Source organism: Muscardinus avellanarius (assembly GCF_963383645.1).
Source record: "Muscardinus avellanarius genome assembly, chromosome: 12".
Lineage (NCBI taxonomy): Eukaryota > Metazoa > Chordata > Mammalia > Rodentia > Gliridae > Muscardinus > Muscardinus avellanarius.
Window position 1 is genome coordinate 15,213,282 of NC_137798.1, and position 22,856 is coordinate 15,236,137.

The 22,856-nt window shown below is 46.5% G+C and overlaps 1 protein-coding gene across 1 annotated transcript; it reads left to right on the top strand.

The window, feature by feature from the left end:
- Positions 1–1,587: 1,587 nt before the first annotated feature.
- On the top strand, positions 1,588–20,558 carry RAB27A (RAB27A, member RAS oncogene family; the record flags this gene model as incomplete). The annotated part of the gene is made up of 5 exons (XM_080707587.1): positions 1,588–1,740; positions 5,453–5,538; positions 8,487–8,590; positions 13,132–13,255; positions 20,360–20,558. The coding sequence occupies 5 exons, from the start codon at positions 1,588–1,590 to the stop codon at positions 20,556–20,558; spliced, it is 666 nt and encodes a 221-aa protein (XP_080563713.1).
- Positions 20,559–22,856: the final 2,298 nt, after the last annotated feature.

Here is a 22,856-nt window from a genome sequence, read left to right on the forward strand (position 1 = left end):
GCCCGGCTGGATTAATATTTTGGATTTCTTCTATTTTGAAGACTTAAAAAATCATGAAAAGTGACGACTGCAAAGGATCCAAAATAACCATGGTTAGCGGTTAGAGTGAAGATTAATTTTTCTTGTTTCAAGTAAACTTGTTTTAGTCAATATTGCAGAGCTGAGTTTTTAGCAATTCTTTTTTTTTTTTTTTTTTTTTTTTTTGCGGGTTTGGGGATGGAACTTAGGGGCATTTGACCTCCGAGCTACACCCCCTGCCCTATTTTTTATTCTTTATTTTGAAACAGGGTCTCACTGAATTGCAGAGGGCCTCACTAAGTAGCTGAGGCTGTCCGAGAACCGCGATCCTCCAGGTCTCAGCCTCCCGAATGCTGGGATTACAAGCACGCGCCACCACGCCCGGCTTTCAATTCTTGTTAGAATATTAAGGTGAAGGTTTAAGTAAATGCGCTCTTAGCTGGGGACCCGTGTTCTCGGATACTAACTACCCAAGTCAGGGGCTCATTTTCCACATAAGCAGTGATATTCCAGAGAAGTCTGATTTAATAAACAGTGCACATTAATAACACATAAATAAGCTACCAGCCTATTTTCACTTGCAAATTATAGCAGTGTCTTGGAAGGAAGTTTAATAACATGTGAAAGTGAATAGGATAAATGAAATTGCCCAGATGTCCAAGCAAAAAAAGAGAAAATCCAGGGTTTTAGCATGAGGATTCTTTATAAAGCAAAGGAGAGGCTGGGTGTGGTGGCGCATGTGTGTAATCCCAATACTTGGGGGCTGGTCTCAGCAACTCTGCAAGGCCCTTAGCAACTTAGTGAGACTGTTTCTAAATACAAAATAAAATAGGATTGGGGGTGTAGCTCAGAGGTAGAGTGCCCCTGGGTTGAGTCCTCAGCAACACACACACACACACACACACACACACACACACACACACACACTCAGAGAGAGAATTGGAACCGTAGGAATTACTATTATACCTTATAACATTCCATTTCATACTTTCTTTCTCTTATCAGTTTTTATCTGGTCTGTAGGTAGTAGTGACTACTATTTTTTTTGGGGGGGGCAGGTCTGGGGATGGAACCCAGAGGCTTTTGACCTCTGAGCTACACCCCCTGTCCAATTTTTTATTCTTTATTTTGAAACAGGGTCTCACTGAGTTGCAGAGGGCCTCACTAAGTAGCTGAGGCTGGCCGCGAACTGCGATCCTCCTGTCTCTGCCTCCCAAATGCTGGGATGACAAGCGTGTGCCATCACGCCCGGCTGACTACTATCTTTTATTATCATTCTCATTTGGATTTTTGTGGTAATAGTGCTATAGGCTGTCTGTTCAGTTAAAATGAACTCTTATTAATGGTTTCAGTAGTAGTTGATCTAGCAAGTTATTAGGTCCTCAGGGACAGTGAATACTAATGTAACTCTTCTCTGAACCCGGAGGCACATGTAGGTATTACATACAAGTACTTGTTGAGCTGAGTATTATGTTACCATTTTATTAATGGATAACCCGATGTTTTTAATATACTTTAGTAAATATGCACTTGTTTGTATGTTGCAGGTGAATCTCTGAGTTGTTCAGTATGTCTGATGGAGACTACGATTACCTTATCAAGTTTTTAGCTTTGGGAGACTCTGGAGTGGGGAAGACCAGTGTACTTTACCAGTACACAGATGGGAAGTTTAACTCCAAATTTATCACGACAGTAGGCATCGACTTCAGGGAAAAGAGAGTGGTAAGTCCTACATCCTTCTATCTAAAAATATAGCACTGTGTCAACAGCTGTCTGTTTAGTTTGCATGTAGGAATTAAGAGGACAAAGGTTAGAATTGAAGATTAAATGGCAAATACGAAAGTATATTATGGCCGGGCGTGGTGGCGCACGCTTGTGATCCCCGCGCTTGGGAGGCTGAGACAGGAGGATCGCACAGGTTCGAAGCCAGCCTCAGCTACTTAGTGAGGCTCTCAGCAACTTAGTGAGACCCTGTTTCCAAATAAAGTATAAAATAGGTCTGGGAATATAGCCCGGAGGTAGAAAGCCTCTGGGTTCCACCCCCAGTACCACCAAAAAAAAAAAGTGTATTATGTTCAATCCAGGCCGTGTGATTCATGGGAAAGAAGGATATTTCACATGAGACCAGCAGAGGAAAATAGAAGTGAGCAGATCTTTTATATTTTCCCTTGGTTCCCTTTTGGCATGTATCTTCTTGTATAAACCCATAGAATTACGTGCTGACCCTTGTCATAAGTCTGCAGATCACCCCACCCCTCACGCCCCGTTTTGAAGACTTTATCTTCCACCTTTGGTGGTGTCTTACCGGAATGGCACCCTACTTCCGAGCCACACCCCCAGCCCTACTTTTTATTCTTTATTTTGAAGCAGGGTCTCACTGAGTTGCAGAAGGCCTAATTAGCTGAGGCTGTCCGCGAACCGCGATCCTCCTGTCTCAGCCTTCCGAATGCCGGGATCACAAGCGTGTGCCATTACACCTGGCGTGGGGCATTCTATTTGTGAGCTACACTCCCAAACCTTTTCATTTCTTTATTTCGAAACAGGGTCTCACTAAATTGCCGAGGCTGGCTGTCCTCGAACCTATGATCCTCTTGTCTCAGACTCCAAAGCTCTGGGATTACAGGTATGTGGTACCTTACTGGATGCAAATCAGTAGTCTAACTTTCCACCTTAAGAAATCAGAAACATAGGAGTGAACTACACCAAAAGCAGAAGGCCGGATACTAAAGGCTAGGGTGGAATAGAACCGTCATCATTTTCTTGAACAGATCACTTAAATTCTTAAAATAAAAAAATGAGCCGGGCTTGGTGGTGCACGCTTGTGATCCCGGCATTTGAGAGGCTGAGACAGGAGGATCATGGTTTGTGGACAGCCTCAGCTACTCAGTGAGGCCCTTTGCAACCCAGTGAGACCCTGGTTCAAAATAAAGAATAACAAATAGGGCTGGGGCTGTAGCTTGGAGGTAGAATGCCCCTGGGTTCCATCCCCAGTATCTCTCTCTCTCTCTCACACACACACACACACACACACACACACACACACACACACACACACACGGTAAACTGCAGCATCTGAATATTACTGTTCAGTTGTCGCTTTTTCCTTTTCCTAGTTTTCCTTTTGGTGGATTGGCCCTCTTATTTACCTGTGTAACCCTCTTTATTTCTAATGACAGATTTCTGCCCTAACGTGTTTTGTCTGACACTTGCATCGCCGCTCCAGCTGTCTTAACTACTGTCTGCATAGAGCATTTTCCATCCTTTTATTTACAACTCTTTGTGTCAGTGGATCTAAAATGTTTCTTGTAAATAACATATAACCACGTTACGGTTTGGGATGATGTCACCGTGGGTTCTTGTTCTTGCTAGTTGAGGGGGGATAAAAAAACCAGAACTGCTATAAGCTTAAGTAAGGTTTTCTTATTCCAGGCAGGAAGGGTGGGGCAGAGCGAGGGAAGTACCCCAGAGAGACAGGTGTCTCAGAGGCGAGGCGCGCTGCTCTGGACAAGGCAGTGCCTTGTAGGACCCAGGTCTGTCCCTCCTTCCTCCTAGCCGCGCCCTCCTTTCCCACCGCAGCAGGGCTGCCCGTTGGCTCTCTCTGTCGGTCCTTCTGTGTTCATCAGCAGGAAGACCGCGTGACAGCGCTGACCAGAAGGTGTTGCTCAGTCGGCAAGCTCGGGGGCTGGATGAGAGAAGCCCTCTTTGGTCTTTGTTTATTTTTATTCTTTTAAGTTTAAGCTTGTTGTCCACCTGTGTCCTTGGTAAGTTCTCAGAATGCCTTATCTCTATCTGCTAGAAGTTACTTACTATGTTAAAAGCTTGTTTTATAATAAGGAAAAGAAAGACACAGTGCTGTAACTTTTTAAAGTATGGAGGTTTCAGGGCTATAACTATTTTATGCTTTTTTTTTTTTTGGTGGTACTGGGCTTCCTGGAAGCTCTTCTACCTCCAGGCTACACTCCCAGACCTATTTTTATACTTTTTATTTGGAAACAGAGTCTCTTAAGCCGGTGAGGCTGGCTTCGAACCTGCGTGATCCTCCTGTCTCCGCCTCTCATGTGCGGGGATTACAAGCATGCGCCACCATGCCCGGCATATTTTATACTATTAATAATTAATAATGGGTTAATACAGCATGCTTTTCCCTCTTTTAACTTTAGTCTAAACTTCTGTGAGAATGCATAATTCTTTTCTATTTTTTTTTTGTGTGTGTATTACTGGGTTTGGAACCCAGGGACATTCTACCAAGCTATACCCCCAGCCCTATGTTTTATTCTTTGTTTTGGAACAGGGTCTCTTTGAGCTGCAAAGGGCATCACTGAGTAGCTGAGGCTGTCCTCGACTCATGATCCTCCAGTCTTAGCCTCCCAAATGCTGGGACTACAAGCGTGCGCCACCACACCCAGCTTGTAATTCTTTTCTAAATGCAGGTATTTTGTAAATTCAGCAGTCAGTGTTTGGCTGGGCTAACAGCCAACATGTGTGTGTGTGTGTGTGTGTGTGTGTGTGTGTGTGTGTGTGTGTGTGTGTTATTTTTGTGGTACTGGGGATGAGACTCAGGGGCACTCTACCTCTGAGCTATACCCCCAGCCCTGTTTTTTATTCTTTATTTTGAAATGGGCTCTCACCAGGTTGTGGAGGGCCTCACTAAGTAGATGAGGCTGGCTGCGAACCGTGATCCTCCTTTCTCAGGCTCACATGTACTGGGATTACAAGTGTGCACCACCACATCTGGCTTATTTTTACTTGGAAACAGGATCTTGCTAGGTTGCTAAGACTCTCACTACTTGCTGAGACTGTCCTAGAACCTGTGATCCTCCGGTCTCAGCCTCCTGAGTACTGGGATTACAGGCTTGAACCACCACTCCAGCTCTTCTTAATTTCAGTGCTATACAAAACTGGGATCTTACACTGTTTCATTTTTCTTCCTCCTGCTTTACGCTGTTGTCTTCTTACAAATTATGTCTTTAGACGTCCCAGGGACACAAGTGGCTGAGGCCTGGGATGGAACCAAGGGGCATTCTGCATTTGAGAGACTGACACACGAGGATCACGGTTCATGGACAGCCTCAGCTACTTAGTGAGGTCCTTCCCAATTCAGTGAGACCCTGTTTCAAAATAAAGTATAAAAAATAGGGCTGGGGGTGTAGCATAGAGGTAAAATGCCCCTGGATTCCATCCCCAGTACTGCAAAAAAAAAATTGTATTATTTACATGTTTTATGAGATATTTGTAAAATATGTAATGTACATGTTTAGTATAAATTATTGTGTTATCTAAATATTAATATTTGATGTAAAATATCAAGATGGTGTACTCTACTTGGGATTTTGTCAAGAAGTTCTGACACTTCAGGATTTGCGCTGGATAGAAAGGAGAGAAGTCGGTGGTGTCAGAAGTTTTCCTTTGACTTCTGCTTCCTTCGCTGTTTCAGGTGTACAGAGCCAGTGGGCCAGATGCAGCCGCCAGCCGGGGCCAGAGGATCCATCTGCAGCTGTGGGACACAGCGGGCCAGGAGAGGTACGGTCCCTGCCGCAGGAGAGAAGAAGCCACGGCTCTCACACCGTGGCCTGAGCAGGAAGGCCGGCTCACTTGTTGATGTGCACCTGGATAAGATACGCTGCCACATTAGCAGCCAAGTTGGCAGTCTGAGATAACAGTGGCTTTGTTTCATGCAAGGTCAAAGGAAAAGGGAATCCTTTTGTAGTTGGACCTTCTTACTTGTGTACTCTCCTCCTCCTCCTCCTCCTCCTCCTCTCCTCCTCCTCCTCCTCTCCTCCTCCTCCTTCTCCTCTCCTCCTCCTCCTTCTCCTCCTCCTCCTCCTCTTCCTCCTCCTCCTCCTCTCCTCCTCTCCTCCTCCTCCTCCCCTCCTCCTCCTCCTCCTTCTCTTCCTTCTCCTCCTCCCCTTCTTCCTCCTCCTCCTCCTCCTCCCCCCCCTCCTCTCCTCCTCCCCTCCTCCTCCTCCTCCTCCTCTCCTCCTCCTCCTCCTCCTCCTCCTCCTCCTCCTCCCCCCCTCCTCTCCTCCTCCCCTCCTCCTCCTCCTCTCCTCCTCCTCCTCTTCCTCCTCCTCCCCTCCTCTCCTCCTCCTCCTCCTCCTCCTCCTCTTCCTCCTCCTCCTCCTTCTCTTCCTTCTCCTCCTCCCCTTCTTCCTCCTCCTCCTCCTCCTCCCCCCCCTCCTCTCCTCCTCCCCTTCTTCCTCCTCCTCCTCCTCCTCCCCCCCCTCCTCTCCTCCTCCCCTCCTCCTCCTCCTCCTCCTCTCCTCCTCCTCCTCCTCCTCCCCCCCTCCTCTCCTCCTCCCCTCCTCCTCCTCCTCTCCTCCTCCTCCTCTTCCTCCTCCTCCCCTCCTCTCCTCCTCCTCCTCCTCCTCCTCCTCCTCTCCTCCTCCTCCTCCTCCTCCTCCTCCCCTCCTCTCCTCCTCCTCTCCTCCTCCTCCTCCTCCTCCTCCTCCTCCTCTCCTCCTCCTCCTCCTCCTCCTCTTCCTCCTCCTCCCCTCCTCTCCTCCTCCTCCTCCTCCTTCTCCTCCTCCTCCTCCTCTCCTCCTCCTCCTCCTCCTCCTCCTCCCCTCCTCTCCTCCTCCTCTCCTCCTCCTCCTCCTCTCCTCCTCCCCTCCTCCTCCTCCTCTCCTCCTCCTCCTCTTCCTCCTCCTCCCCTCCTCTCCTCCTCCTCCTCCTCCTCCTCCTCCTCTCCTCCTCCTCCTCTCCTCCTCCTCCTCTTCCTCCTCCTCCCCTCCTCTCCTCCTCCTCTCCTCCTCCCCTCCTCCTCCTCCTCTCCTCCTCCTCCTCCTCTCCTCCTCCCCTCCTCCTCCTCCTCTCCTCCTCCTCCTCTTCCTCCTCCTCCCCTCCTCTCCTCCTCCTCCTCCTCCTCCTCCCCTCCTCCTCCTCTCCTCCTCTTCCTCCTCCTCCCCTCCTCTCCTCCTCCTCTCCTCCTCCTCCTCCTCTCCTCCTCCCCTCCTCCTCCTCCTCTCCTCCTCCTCCTCTTCCTCCTCCTCCCCTCCTCTCCTCCTCCTCCTCCTCCTCCTCCTCCTCCTCCTCTCCTCCTCCTCCTCTCCTCCTCCTCCTCCTCCTCCTCCTCCTCCTCCCCCCCCCCTCCTCTCCTCCTCCTCCTCCTCCTCCTTCAAGCTTGCACACTTTTCTCCATTTACTTTCACTGTTTACTCAGCTTTGGGCGAGCTCCTGTCGTATGCGCTGCTCTTTCCTGATTGTTGATACCTAGTGGAAAATCTGGTTGGCATGAGCTCCTGTGATCAGAGGTTACTTGGCTAAAATAAACCACATGAGCTCTTGCCAAAGGTTGCTTGCTTTTAGTTAGCTACGGCCTCTGTGAGATGAAACAGAGACTATAGGATTAAAAATTTTTTTTAAACTTCAAGCATATACGAAAGCAGAGATGCCAGTACAGTGAGCCCCGTACCCATCACTCGGTGCCAACAGTTACCAGGTTGTGGCCGGGCTTATTTTACGCGTGCCCCTTAATCTTTCTGTCTCTTTCCATATTATTTGGAAGCAAAGTCCAGGTACTATATTATTTCTTTGTAACTATTTGGGTACTTAGCTCTAATAAAAAAATTCATTTTGTAAAAATACCTATTAAAATGTTTGATAAAAACCTAATATTGCCGATTAGATAGAGAATTTATGCTAACATTTTCATTCCTGTAACCTGCTGGCTACTTATAGGCTTTGCGTATATCAAAGAGAGAAGAGGCTGACTGTTGAGGGAGAGAGAGAGAGCATGTGGGAAAACCCGTGGAAAACAGAGACTAAGGAAGAGCGGGGTCTGAGTTCATACCATTCCCATCTTAAGGCAAAGAAATGGTCAGCCGAGATAAGGGACTGCCACAGAGACAGAGATTAAAATACCCTGGGTCACTGTGTGGTGGCAAGCCAAGCTTTCACAGAATGAAAACACACACGTGAGCATTTCTGCTTGAGGCCCAGCTAACTCATAATCATAAAATACACTCTTGGCTGGGACCAAGGGATCATGAACCTCATGAGTCTGTCCTCGTCCCTGTCCAGTAGACTGGCTTTTCCAATCACACGGTCAGTTAACATGTCAACCTGTTTATGGAAGTGGTCAATGGAATATCATCATGGCATTTGTTATGGTTAAACTTTTGTATGTTTGGAATATAATCATGGGGTTTGTTACGGGTGAACTTTTTTCCCCCCAGAACTGGGGATTGGACCCAGGTGCATTGTACCTCTGAGCTACACCCCCCAGCCCCATTTTTTGGCCTTCATTTTTTGCAACAGTGTCTAACTCGCGGCGGGCCTCACTAAGTAGCTGAGGCTGGCCGCGAACCTGTGATCCTTCTATCTCAGCCCCGCGAGTGCTAGGCTGCCAAGTGTGCACCGCCACGCCTGGCACGGGTGAACTTCTTTCTGTAGGTTCATCCTGGGCATTCCGGAAGCTTTTCTTTCAAGAGCGCCGTGCTGAGGGGGCCGATGTGTTCCTCTGTCCACAGGTTCCGTAGCTTGACGACAGCGTTCTTCCGAGACGCCATGGGGTTTCTCCTACTTTTTGATCTGACAAATGAGCAAAGTTTCCTCAATGTTCGCAACTGGATAAGTAAGTATTACTGTTTCTGTCTTCTGGTCCCTGCTCCCGGGCACAGAATGTCCTCCTAGGTGAATTCCTCCTCCTCCTCCTCCTCCTCCTCCTCCTCCTCCTCCTCCTCCTCCTCCTCCTCCTCCTCTTCCCCTCTTCCTGGAGTACAGAAAAAAAAAAAAAAAGAGAGCACAGCACCTTTGGGGTCTCACAGTTCTTTATTGGGAGAGCCCTGTGAGGGGTAGATAGGAGCACGCAGCAGGGGTGGAGTCCAGACTTCCTCAGGATTTTCAGGTTCCTGACGTCAGTGTGTGGTGTCTGGGTGGCACCTGAGCCTCATCTTCCTTCTGGATCCTTTGTTCACTAAGCATCTCAGGAATCTCAGGTGAGAGAGGGGCCATTATGATTAAGGATTTTTGCCTAAGAAAGAAGGCTCTAAAGAATGATTATGAAGTTTCTAGTTTTTTTGTTTTGTTTGCTACTGAGGATGGAACCAGGGGCATTCTACCTCTGAGCTACACCCTCAGATTGATTTTTTATTCTTTGAGACAGGGTCTCACTGAGTTGCAAAGGGCCTCACTAAGTAGCTGAGGCTATCCGTGAACCGCGATCCTCCTGTCTCAGCCTCCCAGATGCTGGGATTGTAAGCGTGCGCCACCACGCCTGGCCCACTTTCTAGTTTTTCTCCCTTTTTACTTATTATTTTTTCATTTTTCCTATCCTACCTCATTTCCCCCCTCTGAGACTTGAATCCCTTAATTTTAAGGGTTGATGAAGGACAAAAGCCCGTCGTCTGTAGCTTCTTCAGTGCTGATGAGGGACGAAGGTCCTGCCTAGCCAGGGGTTGGAAGTCTCATTCTAACTGGCCTTAAGGCCACAGAGAGAAACTGTCCTCAGTTCTTGAGTGGGGTTCTTTACAGTGAGAGCAAAAGCCAACACCTCTGAAGGGCATGGCCCTAGAAGCAGAGGATCAATAGGTGTTTGTCCGTCCTTCCTTCCTTTCCTCCCTCCCTCCCTCCTTCCTTCCCTCCCCCCTCCCCCTTTCTTTCTTTCTTTCTTTCTTTCTTTCTTTCTTTCTTTCTTTCTTTCTTTCTTTCTCACGGTACTGGAGATGGAACCCAGGGGCATTCTACCTCCGAGCTACACCCCCAGCCCTATTTTTTGTTCTTTATTTTGAAACAGGGTCCCACTGAGTTGCAAAGGGTCTCACTAAAGAGCTGAGGCTGGACTTGAACCGCGACTCTTCTGTCTCAGCCTCCCAATGCTGGGGTTACACGTGTGCACCCCACACCTGGCTAGCAGGTTTTTTTTTCTGATGTGCCTGAAGTCTTTGTCGTACTCACTGTACCAGCCTTGCTGTCCGAGCTGCCGAGCTGACGTTCCTAAGCCCCGTTATTTTGTCAAAGGCATTCATCTGTTTTTCGATGGCCTTGCAGTTGTTTTGGGCATCTACATGAGAAGTTGACATGCGAGAGCAATGTACAGTAACCCGGATATATCTTCACCCTGAACCATCCACTGGTTAGCATTTCAAACTGGAGGCCAGGTAGCCAACCTATTTGGTTCTGTATGACACTGAAAAATCCTCATGGCAGAAAGCCTAAACACAGGATGCAATTTAGCACCTGCTATGACCCTGTTTGTTAGTACTGATAATTTGATTACTATAAAGATTATATGCCGTTGCTATCTATCTTTTGTCTTTACATATTTGGCAGACCCATCTATAAACCAAGCATCTTTTATTTATTGTATAAAGAATATTTATATATTGTAAGTTTATTGTATCCTTTTCTCCACTTAATGGGAGACCCTGTTAACTTGTTAAGTATCCTTAAAATTTCTGATTTTTCAAAGAAATTCCCGTAATCAAAAAGAAAAAAAGTTAAGCAAGAGTAGAAAGAAGCAAGACTACTTGTTTATAGTACATAGGTTTTAGGGTTTTTTTTTTTTTAACTTTCAGTAGAACTCTTAGACTTGCTAGTACCTTACGTAAATAGGAATTTTTCTTTTTTTGTTGTCTGGTGGTCCTGAACCTTCAAAATCTTGAAAGAGACAGCTTTAAATTTACAGCATTTTAGTGAGCCGGGCGTGGTGGCGCACGCTTGTAATCCCTGCGCTTGGGAGGCTGAGACAGGAGGATCGCGCAGGTTCAAAGCCAGCCTCGGCTGGTTTAAGAGACCCTGTTTCCAAATAAAATATAAAATAGGTCTGGGAGTGTAGCCAGGAGGTAGAAGGCCCTGGAACATCCCCAGTACCACAAAAAAATTTTTATAGCATTTTATAGACTCAGAAGATTTAGGCATTAGTGCCATATTAAGTTTCTTCTGTAGGCAGGTGTGGTGGCACATGCTTGTAATCCCAGTACTTTGGAGGCTGAGACAGGAGCATGGCAGGTTCTCAGCCAGCCTTAGCACTTAGTGAGGCCCTCTGCAACTTAAACCCTGTTTCCAAATAAAACATAAAATTGGGCTGGATATAACTTGGAGGTAGAATTCTGCCTTTGGGTTTAATCTCTCATACCCAGAGTTAGATAGACAGACAGACAGACAGACAGACAGACTTCTATGAGCCTAAAAGAAGTACCATTATTAATTATAATGTAGGCTATGAGGTGGAGCCAAGGTCAGGAGATGGCTGGTTAAATTACGTGGTTGGTCTTTTCATGGCTGCATGAGTATAACTCTTCTTTTTCCCCACTTGTTTTTGGTGATACTTTGCTGTTAGGTGTTCAAGACCAGTTAGTTAGCCCAGTGTTGGGCAAACATAAATGATTATACTTTTTTTTTTTTTTTTTTTTTTTTTGCTGTTAAGGTCAGTCACGGCTCCTCAGGGTTACTCCTAGGGAACCTGTAAGATTTTTCCTCTCCCAGTTTTGCTGTTTGCCAGGACGGATCATGGTCTTGCTGACCATTTGGGTCTCCTTGAAGTGTAGGGGACATTTCTCTCTCCAATGACCTTTTTTTTTTTTAGCAGAGTATGTGGTGGAAGGAAAAGATGTGTTTGTACTGGAAACTGTACACAGCTTGTGTTTGCCTGTGTAGGTTTTGTTACCCAGTTTCCCCTTGAGGGCAAAGGGCGATGTCTCCAAATTTCACACAAAGTATCAGGCTCATGTTTCATGTTACCTCAGAAAATGCTTGCCGTCTTGACCTCCTCTTGATAAGATGTAACGAACATGCCTTAGTAAGGAGGAACTAAAATTTCAACACTTCTGGTTCACCGTGACACAAAATAAGTTAGGCCATGAATTTTGAGATAGATCATATTGTGAAAGTTTGCGTTGCTTGACAAACAACATTGTCATTTTGTCATTTTTTGTCAAATTTGTCAATTTTGTCATTGTGCTGGGTGTGGTGGTGTGCACCTGTAATCCTAGTAATTGGGAGGCTGAGAAAGAAGGACCGCAGGTTTGAGACCAGCCTCAGCAACTTAGTGAGACTCTCGCAACCCAGCAGGACCCTGTTTCTTTCTTCTTTCCTTCCTTCCTTTCTTTCTTTACTTCATTCTTTCTTCTTTCCCTCTCTCCCTCTTTCCCTCCCTTTTGTGGTACTGTGAATTGAACTGAGGGGCATTGTACCACTGACCTACATTTCAGCCCTCTTTTATTTATTTATTTTTTAATTTTTATTTTTTTGGTGGCACTGGGGTTCCTGGAAGCCCTTCTACCTCCGGGCTACACTCCCAGACCTATTTTTACATTTTTATTTGGAAACGGTCTCCTAAGCCAGTGCGCGCGGCTGGCTTCGAACCTGCGCGATCCTCCTGTCTCTGCCTCCCAAGCGCGGGGATTACAAGCGTGCGCCACCACGCCCGGCCCTTATTTTTTATTTTTAAACAGGGTCTCAGTAAGCTGCTAAGGGGTTCACTATAAGTAGCTGAGGCTGGCCCTGAATCTGTGATCCTCCCGTCTCAGCCTCCCAAGTACTGGGATTATAGGCATGCGCCACCACACCTGGCAACACCCTGTTTCAAATCAAAGCAGGGTCTGGTAGCTTGGAGGTAGAATGTCCCCGGGTTCAATCTCCAGTAACACGCACGCACGCACGCACGCACGCATGCATAAATAACACACATTTTAAAAAGTCATTGCTCATGGAGAAAAAAATATTAAAACAGAGCTTTAAGGGTAGCAATAACCACTAAGAAATTCTTCACAATTCTTTTCAAATGACCTTCATAAAAAGACGGGTATTTCATGTGTGTGGGTGGGTGGGGGCACACATACTTTTGAGGGTTATAGTCTCTTATAAGTTTCTGATGAAAATATATTGGGGTGTGTATTAATAGGAATGGCTTTATATTTATACCCCATATGTTCAATTATACAGATTAGATTATTGATGCTTTGAAAACCTTATTTCAGATTCTTACATTTCTACCCCATACGTTCAGTTGTACAGATTAGATTATTGGTGCTTTGAATGCATTGTTTCAGTTCCTTACGTCTGTATATAAGTTTTTATATTTCTATATAAGATAGTTTTCAGGACATTTCCCCACGTATTCTCTGCTAATCATATGCTCACACTGTTACTTGCCTGTCTTTCTTCTGCTAATAGGTCAGCTACAAATGCATGCGTATTGTGAAAACCCAGATATAGTGTTGTGTGGGAACAAGAGTGACCTGGAGGAGCAGAGGATAGTGAAGGAGGAGGAAGCCCGAGGCCTCGCTGAGAAGTACGGGTGAGTACTCTTGTGGCACGATCTAGAGAACGTATTTTCACGTGAATCGGTAGTAAAAAAATGAAGGTGAAAAATTAGAGCAAAAAGCTCAAATGTAGTCCTTGTTGAATACCTCCTTTCCACACTTTCTATATTAATATTGTATGGTAGTGGGACCCATAGAAAAAGCATGAGGCGAGGGTTTCCTCCGGCACCTGGGTTGCATCTTCTCAACCTCCTGGCATTTGTGGAAAGATGGCAAATGCACCTGTGTTGGGCCTTCTTTACAAGGAGACGCCTAGGATAAGGAAATGTGTTCAGCAAGGAAATTTCAAAGCTAGTTCATAGACTATTATAGACAGATCTAGTGCGTAAGAGGCTTTATTGGGTATTGCCAACCAGGTGCTGGCTTTGGCTGGGAGAAGAGGTAAAGATTCCTTTGGGTTGGGGTGTATTTGTGGGAGAGGGTTGGCAAAATACTGCCTTTCTCTTGGAGCTCTGGGAATAGGCTCACAGCAGCAGCAGTACGAACTAGACACGAAAGAAGAGGTGAACTGCTGCTTATTTAAGTACTAATGCACCTCTGCAGGGGAATGTGTACATTTGTTTGTTTGTTTATTTATTTATTTTGAGGGTCTGGGGATGGAACCTAGAGACATTTGATCTCTGAGCTACACTCCTACCCTATTTTTTATTCTTTATTCTGAAACAGGGTCTCATTAAGTTATGGAGTGCCTCACTCACTAAGTAGCTAAGGCTGTCCGTGAACCACGATCCTCCGGTCTCAGCCTCCTGAATGCTGAGATTACAAGCGTGTGCCACCAGACCCGGCTTTCTCTTTATTTAAACTTCTTGTTCTTTGAGATCCCAAGTGTAAATTCACATGTTTACTATTAAAAAGTAGGCGGCAGCTCAGCTTGTTGGCACATGTCCCGTAATCCCAGTACCTAAGACTGAGGCAGGAGGATTGTAAGTTCAAGGCCAGTCTCAGCAATTTAGTGAGACTCTCAGAAACTTGGCTAGACCCCGTTTCAAAACAAAACAAATAAAAAATAAAAAGGACTGAAGACCGTGGCCTAAGATTGAATCATTAGTGTATATACATAAGAAAAAAGTGGTAGGCAGCAAGTGGGGTTGGGGAGCGGGAGGGAGGCAGGGATGCTGAGTGTGATAGGTGAGGGTGGTACCCAGCTAGTGTCCTTCGGGAGGCAGGGATGCTGAGTGTGATAGGTGAGGGTGGTACCCAGCTAGTGTCCTTCGGGAGGCAGGGATGCTGAGTGTGATAGGTGAGGGTGGTACCCAGCTAGTGTCCTTTGCAATTAGGCAGAGTTCACAGAGGCCGGGGAGACTTTTGCCTTTGGTGGCGTGACCACTCTTGTTCTCCCGCGGGTTGATGGGGGTTCAGGAAGCAATTGAAGATGATCTTACACTGGGAAGGGGATTGAAGGATAGGTTGGCCAGGTGGGAAGAGACCAAACTTGGGGAAGCTTTGAATACCTGGTAAGGAGATCAGATTTGATCCTTGGAGACAGGGCATTGTTCTGGAAGTCTCTGAGCTTAGGGGGGTGTTATTGCATATTTTTTCCAGATCTGGGGTGAGATGGTAAGACTGGAGGCCGGGCAATCACAGTGATCTGTGAGGCGCACAGGGGCAGCATTACTAGAAAAGGAAAAAGAAGGGTAAGTCAGAAAAATGCACAGGAGCAGCAGAACAGGATCTTAAATCCTTCTCAATTCCAGCTCGCCTCGAGGCCTCCACCAGCCAGCCTGCTGTTCTCTGGCAAGGATTTGCAATTAGACGTGGAAGGTTTTACCCCAGGTAGATGGGATTTACCTGTTAGAAACACCTAGGGAGCTTTTTTTTTTTTTTTTTTTTTTTTTTTTTTTTTTTTTTGGAATTGGGAGTGAAACCCAGGAGCTTTTTTTTACCTCTAGGCTATACTCCCAGACCTATTTTTTTTATACTTTATTTGGAAACAGGGTCTCACTCAGTAGCTGAGGCTGGCTTCGAACCTGTGCGATCCTCCTGTCTCAGCCTCCCAAGTGCTGGGATTACAAGCGTGCGCCACCATGGCAGGCTCACCTGGGGAGCTTTTAACATGCACCTTTGTGTGGGCCTCACCTCTATATTTCTGACATAACTGGTCGGGGATTTTATGCAGAGAGCTCTGGCAGTGATTTGAAGGCTTGGCATCCTGGGAGCCAGGCAACCAGTGTCTGTAAGCTGTGGCCTTCTGTCTGACGGTGCAGCGTGTTGGTCCCAGTTCAGGCAGGGGGCTGATGGAAACAGCGCTAGCCACCCAGGATGGTGCACCGAAGATGTGTCTGTTCTCATTGCCCCTGACCTCGATGATATGGGTGTCCTGCGAAAGCCAGGGCCCTTGGTCAGGGGTGACCAGCGTCTGGCCTGGTTCAGGACTGAGAGGCTGAAGGAGCCACGGGGCAGATGGAGCAGGTGCAGGTCTGCAATCAAGGTGAGCGGAGGCAGGTAGAGTCGTGAGGGGGCTGCTGCTCCCTTCCACTCCGTACCCCTCCCCAAGTCTTTTGTGGTCCACCTACCCAGAAAGGAGGCTCTCGGACATGCCCAGCCTGGCAGAGCCCGTCCAGGGGGGTCTAGACCCTGGTGCCCTCCGCATGACTTTCACGTGCAGGGGTTGAGAGAGGCGGGGAGGTTTGGAGGGGCAGGTCGGCATGGCCCCTCCCCAGTTCTGATTGCGCCGTCCCCTGAGAGGCGCTCAAGTGAGTCCAGAGGAAACTGGGAGAAAGCAAATACCGCAGGGAACGCTCCAGTGTTGAAGTCCGGAGCTGTGGTGCAAGCGGCCAGGAGGAAGTCTGAGGTGAAGCAATGGGCGCGGACCTGGCAGGCTCTGAGAAGTGCTCAGTCAGACGCAACTAGAGGACTTAGCTAGAGCAAACACTTTTTTTTTCCCCTTATTTTCTTAAATGGTACTAAGGATTGAAGCCAGGAGCATTCTACCTCTACACTACATCTCCAGCACTATTTTATTTGGAAACAGGGTCTTGCTAAGTTGGGTGAGTGGGAGTCAGGGTTATAGGTGTGAGGGTTCCCAGCCTGCCTGCTACCAGAGAGCCTGACATTGCCTCCAGCAACCTTGGGACTCAGAGGAGTACAAGGACCGTCTCTCACCTGAGTCCATTTTGCAATGGCTGTGGTATATTTCATGGAGGGGGTCCAATCTATACATTTTGAGTTGAATTATCGAGAAGAGCCAGGCATGGTGGCACACATTTATAATCCCAGCATTTGGGAGGCTGAGACAGGAGAATTGTGGTTCGAGGCCAGCCTCAGCTACTTCGAGGCCAGCCTCAGCTACTTAGGCCCTCTGCAACTCAGTGAGACCCTGTTTCAAAACGAAGAGTGGTACCTTGGGTTCCACCCCCAGTACCACAGGAAATAAAATAAAATAAATGAGAAGAGAGCCAGACAGGATGACACACACTTGTAATCCCAGTACTTGGGAGGCTGGGATGGGAGGATCACAGTTCAAGGCCGGCCTCAGCAACTTAGTGAGGCCACCCTCCAGGACTTAGTGCGGCTCTGTTTCAAAATAAAAACTAAACTAGGGCTGGGGGTATAGCTCAGAAGTAGGATACCCCTGGCTGGGTTCAATCCCTAGTATAACACACAAAATAAATAAATACTAAGTAAGTAAAATGATAAGGGAGACACAGATAAGAATAAGTAAAATACTTGTAGCAGACGAGAGAGGGAGGGAAGTTCTTTTTTTCTCAGCCCGAGAGTCCACCCAGAAATAAACAACAGAAAGGAGTTGGGCGTGGTGGCGCACGCTTGTAACCCAGCATTCGGGAGGCTGAGACGGGAGGATCGTGGTTCGTGGCCAGCCTCAGCTAGTTAGTGAGGCCCTTTGTAACTCAGTGAGACCCTGTTTCAAAATAAAGAATAAAAAATTGGGCTGGGGTGTAGCTCAGGGGTAGGATGCCCCTGGGTTCCATCCCCAGTACCACCAAAGTAAATAAATAAATAAATACATGAATAAATAAATAGAAAAGAAGCCAACTGGATATGAATTCTGGCCTATGGTCAGTGTGGATATGTTGGCAAAATAGTACAAACAATACTGTCCCTTTTACTGATTGAAGCTATTAGTTATCTTGTTTATTCATTTTTATTAAAATTTTTAAAGTTAATTTATATTGAAAAAGGTACACTAAAATTACTTATCTGAGCCGGGTGGTGGTTCATGCCTGTAATCCCAGAATTTGGAAGCCTAAGACAGGAGGATTGCAGGTTCAAGGACAGCCTCAGCAAGTAGTGAGACTTATCAACCTAGTGAGACCCTATTTCCAAAGAATAACAAATAATAAAAATAGGCCTGGGGTTGTATCTTGGAGGTAGAATGCCCCTGGGTCCGATCTCCAGTATAAAAGCATAATAATTTAGCCGGGTGTGGTGGCGCATGTTGTAATCCCAGCATTTGGGAGGATGAGACAAGAGGATCGCAGTTCACGGACAGCCTCAGCTACTTAGTGAGGCCCTCCGCAGCTCAGTGAGACCCTGTTTCAAAATAAAGAATAAAAAATAGGGCTGGGGTGGGTGTGGCTCGGAGGTGAAATGCCCCTGGGTTCCATCCCCAGTATGAGAAAGAAAATAAACAATTTAAATAATTCATAGATTGAGATCAAGATTAGGCATTTTTTCATCCCTTTGGCCTAAGGCTCAATGGAAACGCTACGTTAGCGCCACCATGTGGAGGAAGGGAGCTATACCAATTTTTTCTATTGGTTATTTTAATTTTTAAAATTTATTGGTACACCCTAGTTTCACATCATGTGGGTCATAGTGACAGTGGCATACACATTCACAGTGCTTGGTGCCCCCGCCTCCCCTCCTCCCAACAATGAGTGTTCAGGTTAACAGTCTTATATTCTCATGTATACACAGAGTCGCAGGTAGCTTTTCCATTTTAAACCTCAGCCTTCTTCCTCCCCTACCCCTCCTTTCTGGTTTTGCTGAGGGTTCCCCTCCATTATCTGGAGTCCCTCTGGTATTCCTAATACACCCCAGCTTGAGCATATTAGAGAAAACATATGTCCCTTCTCTTTCTGTGCTTGGCTGATCTCACTTAACATAATGTCCTCCAGGTCTTTCCATCTTCTTGCGAAAAACAAGAGCAATACCAAATTTTCTGTGGTCAAAAGGGAACAAGTGGCCAGGCGTGGTGGTACACGCTTGTAATCCCCACACTTGGGAGGCAAAGACAGGAGGATCGCGCAGGTTTGAAGCCAGCCTCTCTGGCTTAAGAAACCCTGTTTCCAAATAAAATATAAAATAGGTCTGGGAGTGTAGCCTGGAGGTAGAAGGGTTCCATCCCTAGTACTACCAAAAATAAATAAATAAATAAATAAATAAATAAATAAATAGAATAAAAAAGGGACAAGTGATCCTCTTGAATGTAGGCTAAGATTACTAAGTTTTTGTTTAATAAATTTCAGCCCTGGCCAGGCATGGTGGTGCACACTTGTAATCCCAGCATTTGAGAGGCTGAGACAGTAGGATCACAGTTCAGGAGAGTCTCGGCTGCTTAGTGAGGCCCTCTGCAACTCAGACCCTGTTTCAAAATAAAGAATAATAAACAGGGCTGGGGATTTAGTAGAGGTAGAATGCCCCTGGGTTCCATCCCCAGTGCTGAAAAAAAAAAAAATCCAGGCCTAAGAACAAGTCACACTTCTGTCTCTGGGTACAGTTTTTCTCTGGAAGGGAAGGCTTAATCTGGGGTCATCTCTGTGGCTCTCGTCTGGCTCACTGTTCCTCTGCTAGCTCAAGGAGCCGTGAGTCGGGTAAACTCTAACATTCATTTGTTCCTGCAGAAACATAAATCATTGCCCAGGCACTCAGAAAACTCTCAAGATTTTGAAGTTGTTAAACAGGCTTCTGGACCCAGGGCTTGTGAGTTCCACAAAGGGCAGAAGAATATACTTTTATTTGAAAGATAGACGTTTGTTATTTGAATTTGTAGTTATGGATCTAACCTTTGTCTTGTTAGCATTTAGACATTCTTTAAATATGAGAAAGTTAAAAGTTTACCACTTAACTCCTGTACCATAAAATTCTACCGGTTAAGTATTTGCTTCGGTTGGTAGCCATTGGTCAGTAGCTCATAGCTTTGCTGGACACATCAGCCATTTACACCTTGGCGTTAATCAGAAAAGGAAGATCCATTTTCTCTCAATATTTAGTGAAGATCCCTCAGGGAACGAGGAGCTTGAGGAGGACGTGAGGAGGGCAAGAGCTTTGGCCTTGAAGCACTCAGTAGGACTGGTCCGTAGGACCTAGTTTTGTTTTGTTTTTTTTTCGTGCCAGGGATAGAACCCAGGGGCATTCTACCTCCAAGCTGCACCCCCAGCCCTATTTTTTTTTTTTTTTTTTGGTGGTACTGGGGTTTCTGGAAGCCCTTCTACCTCCGGGCTACACTCCCAGACCTATTTTCTATATTTTTATTTGGAAACAGGGTCTCTTAAGCCAGTGTGGCTGGCTTTGAACCTGCGCGATCCTCCTGTCTATGCCTCCCAAGCGCGGGGATTACAAGCGTGCGCCACCACGCCCGGCCCCCAGCCCTATTTTTTATCCTTCATTTTTAATTTATTTTTTTGTGGTATTGGGGGTGTAACCCAGGGGCTTTTCTACCTCCGGACTATACTCCCAGACCTATTTTATACTTTATTTGGAAACAGGGTCTCACTAAGTTGCTGAGAGCCTCACTAAGTAGCTGAGGCTGGCTGCAAACCTGTGTGATCCTCCTGTCTCAGCCTCCCAAGCGTGGGGATTACAAGTGTGCACCACCACGCTAGGCCTTTTTATCCTTTATTTGGAAACAGGGTCTCACTGGGTTGCAGAGGGCCTCACTAAGCAGCTGAGGCTGCCCGCAAACCCGGATCCTCCTGTCTCAGCCTTCCGAATGCTGGGATCACAAGCATGCACACGATGTCCGGCTCTATTTCGCTGTCTTTTTCACTTTTACCCAGGGTGGCCAGATGTTTCTGTTATCTTGGATGTCAGCCTCATCCTCTAATTTGAATTTTGGAGGGCAGAGACCACCATCCTTACACTCCACATTGATTGCCCGAGTTGTGTCTGTCTTCCAGAATCCCCTACTTTGAAACCAGTGCCGCCACGGGGACCAACATAAGCCAGGCGATCGAGGCGCTCCTGGACCTGATCATGAAGCGGATGGAGCGGTGCGTGGACAAGTCCTGGATTCCGGACGGCGTGGTGCGGTCCAACGGCCACGCCTCTGCAGACCAGCTAGGGGAGGAAAAGGAGAAGGGGGGATGTGGCTGCTAACGGCCAGGTGAGCAGCACGGGCGCTCAGCTGGCTGCCTGCGGCCTTCTCCACGGGAGACGGGCAGGCCGTGGACGAACCGCCTCTCACCAGCTCGGTCACACTCACGGAGACAGCGTCCAGTCTTCAGTTACTTTTTTGTGTCTTTTTAAACGTTCATTTAAGATTTAGCCTGATAGTTAGGAGAACTATTTCACAGAGCCCAAAGTGCCTTATACTACTTAGCGCGCGGCGGCAGATCACTCAAGGATTCAGGACTTTGCAGCCACGGATGAGTCTATAGCTGTCGTGTGAAGGCTCGAGGTATCACCCGCCTTACCGTAGATAGACCTGGTACCACATTAACACCTTAGGTGCAGTTATAAAAACATCGTGGAGCCGGGCGTGGTGGCGCACGCTTGTAATCCCAGCATTCGGGAGGCTGAGACAGGAGGATCCCGGTTTGCAGACAGCCTCAGCTACCTTTGCAACTCAATGAGACCCTGTTTCAAAATAAAGAATAAAAAATAGGACTGGGGGTGTAGCTCAGAGGTAGAATGCCTCTGGGTTCCATCCTCAGTACCGAAAAAAAAAAAAAATCACAGTTTTGAGTCCAAAATCAAAATCATCTGTGCCATAGGTGATCTTCTAAAATGTCACTGAGACATTAGAGTGTTAAATGAGGATATAAATACACACAGGGTTGATGCGTTTTTGAGTATTAATTTTACCTAAGCATTCCATTGAACAGAAGTAAGAAGAAATCCTGCCCATGCCTACAGACTGTAGGTAAACTGCCTTGGCGCACAGACTCAGACTCACTGTGCAGAGAGCCACAGTTGTGGGCAGGTGGCTTAGAACAGCACGAGGTCAGAGTGGGGTTTCTGAAGCTCTCAGCCGGATCTGTGTTGCTCACAGGCCAGGGAGCTGGATTCAGTATCTCCACTGTGGTCCATCATTGATCCTTGGTAAGTGCCGGCCACCCGCACACAGCTGGCCTTTCCCCTGGACCTGTGCCAGGCACTCACCTGACTTCCTTTTCTTCGTCTTCGTAACCTGGCCTGCCGTCCGCGGTCTGAAGTTTCAGTTAGCTGGTGAGCGGCCAACCGCCGCCTCCACCTTTCTATTAGTGATATTTGCAACTTGTTTTTTTTTTTTTTTTTTTTTTTAATTTTTCCACTGGTGCATTTGAAGGAATTCATTTTCATTGTGCAGGATGCTGTTTGGAGGTAGATAGTTATTTGTATTTTACATTTATATTTTAGTTCAGTCTAAGAAAAACCAAAGTGTTCTGTAGCCTGTATTTTTCGCTGTACTTGACAAAATCATGTAGTGTGCTGTTTTATATATAATACTGTTTTGCCAAAGTGTCTTCATACCAAATTAAAGGTGGGTTTAAAATATGCTTCATGGACATTGTTTATGAAGTTCAAAGGCATTTCATTTAGGGGAAAATTTTTTATTTATTAAAGTGATTTAAATGAAGTAGAAGAAAATTTCTAGAGAGCTTAGTGGCTATTCAGGAAGAAATATCACTCAATTTAAATAAAAATAAAAAGAAATGTATTTTGCAACAGAAAATGTTTGGTAATGCTGAATAACTGCTTCTCACGGTGACTCTCGAGTGGCTTTTATATCAAGCACTTATAAGTTGGCCACTGACCTTCCGCCACTCCCCTGACGAACTTAGCCGTGGACGCTAAGCTTTTACCTATTTCTGTTCTTGACACGAGGGCTTCTCTTAAATACCAAAGAAGTCACTGAGGCCTGTGCACTCAACTGTGCTCTAGTGAGAGAGAAATCCTGGCGTTTGAAAGTCAGGGCCACGACCACACAGTGGTGCCTTCTACAGCTGCCTTTAGGCTTTGGTGGTGTATTAACCTGTTTTGCAGTTATACATATGGGTACTTTTTTGTGGTTAACTAAAAATAAGACAGTCCAGTATTTGGGAGGCTGAGACTCGAGGATCGGGGTTCGCAGCCAGCCTCAGCTACTTAGTGAGGCCCTCTGCAACTCAGTGAGACCCTGTTTCAAAATAAAGAATAAAAAATTGGGCTGGGGTGTAGCTCAGGGGTAGGATGCCCCTGGCTTCCATCCCCAGTACCACAAAAATAAATAAATTAATAAAAAGCAAATAAGACAGTATCTGCAAGTTAGCTAGAGATTGCATTGGCCTTGATCATAGCATACAATCAGCAGTGTCTGTGATACAATGCGGACACACACAAGAGCCGCCTTTAATTATTGATATTAGTGACCTGGATTCTCTTTGAAACTTGCTTGTTTAAATTTGATATCAGAATGTCATATTTTTGTGTGCC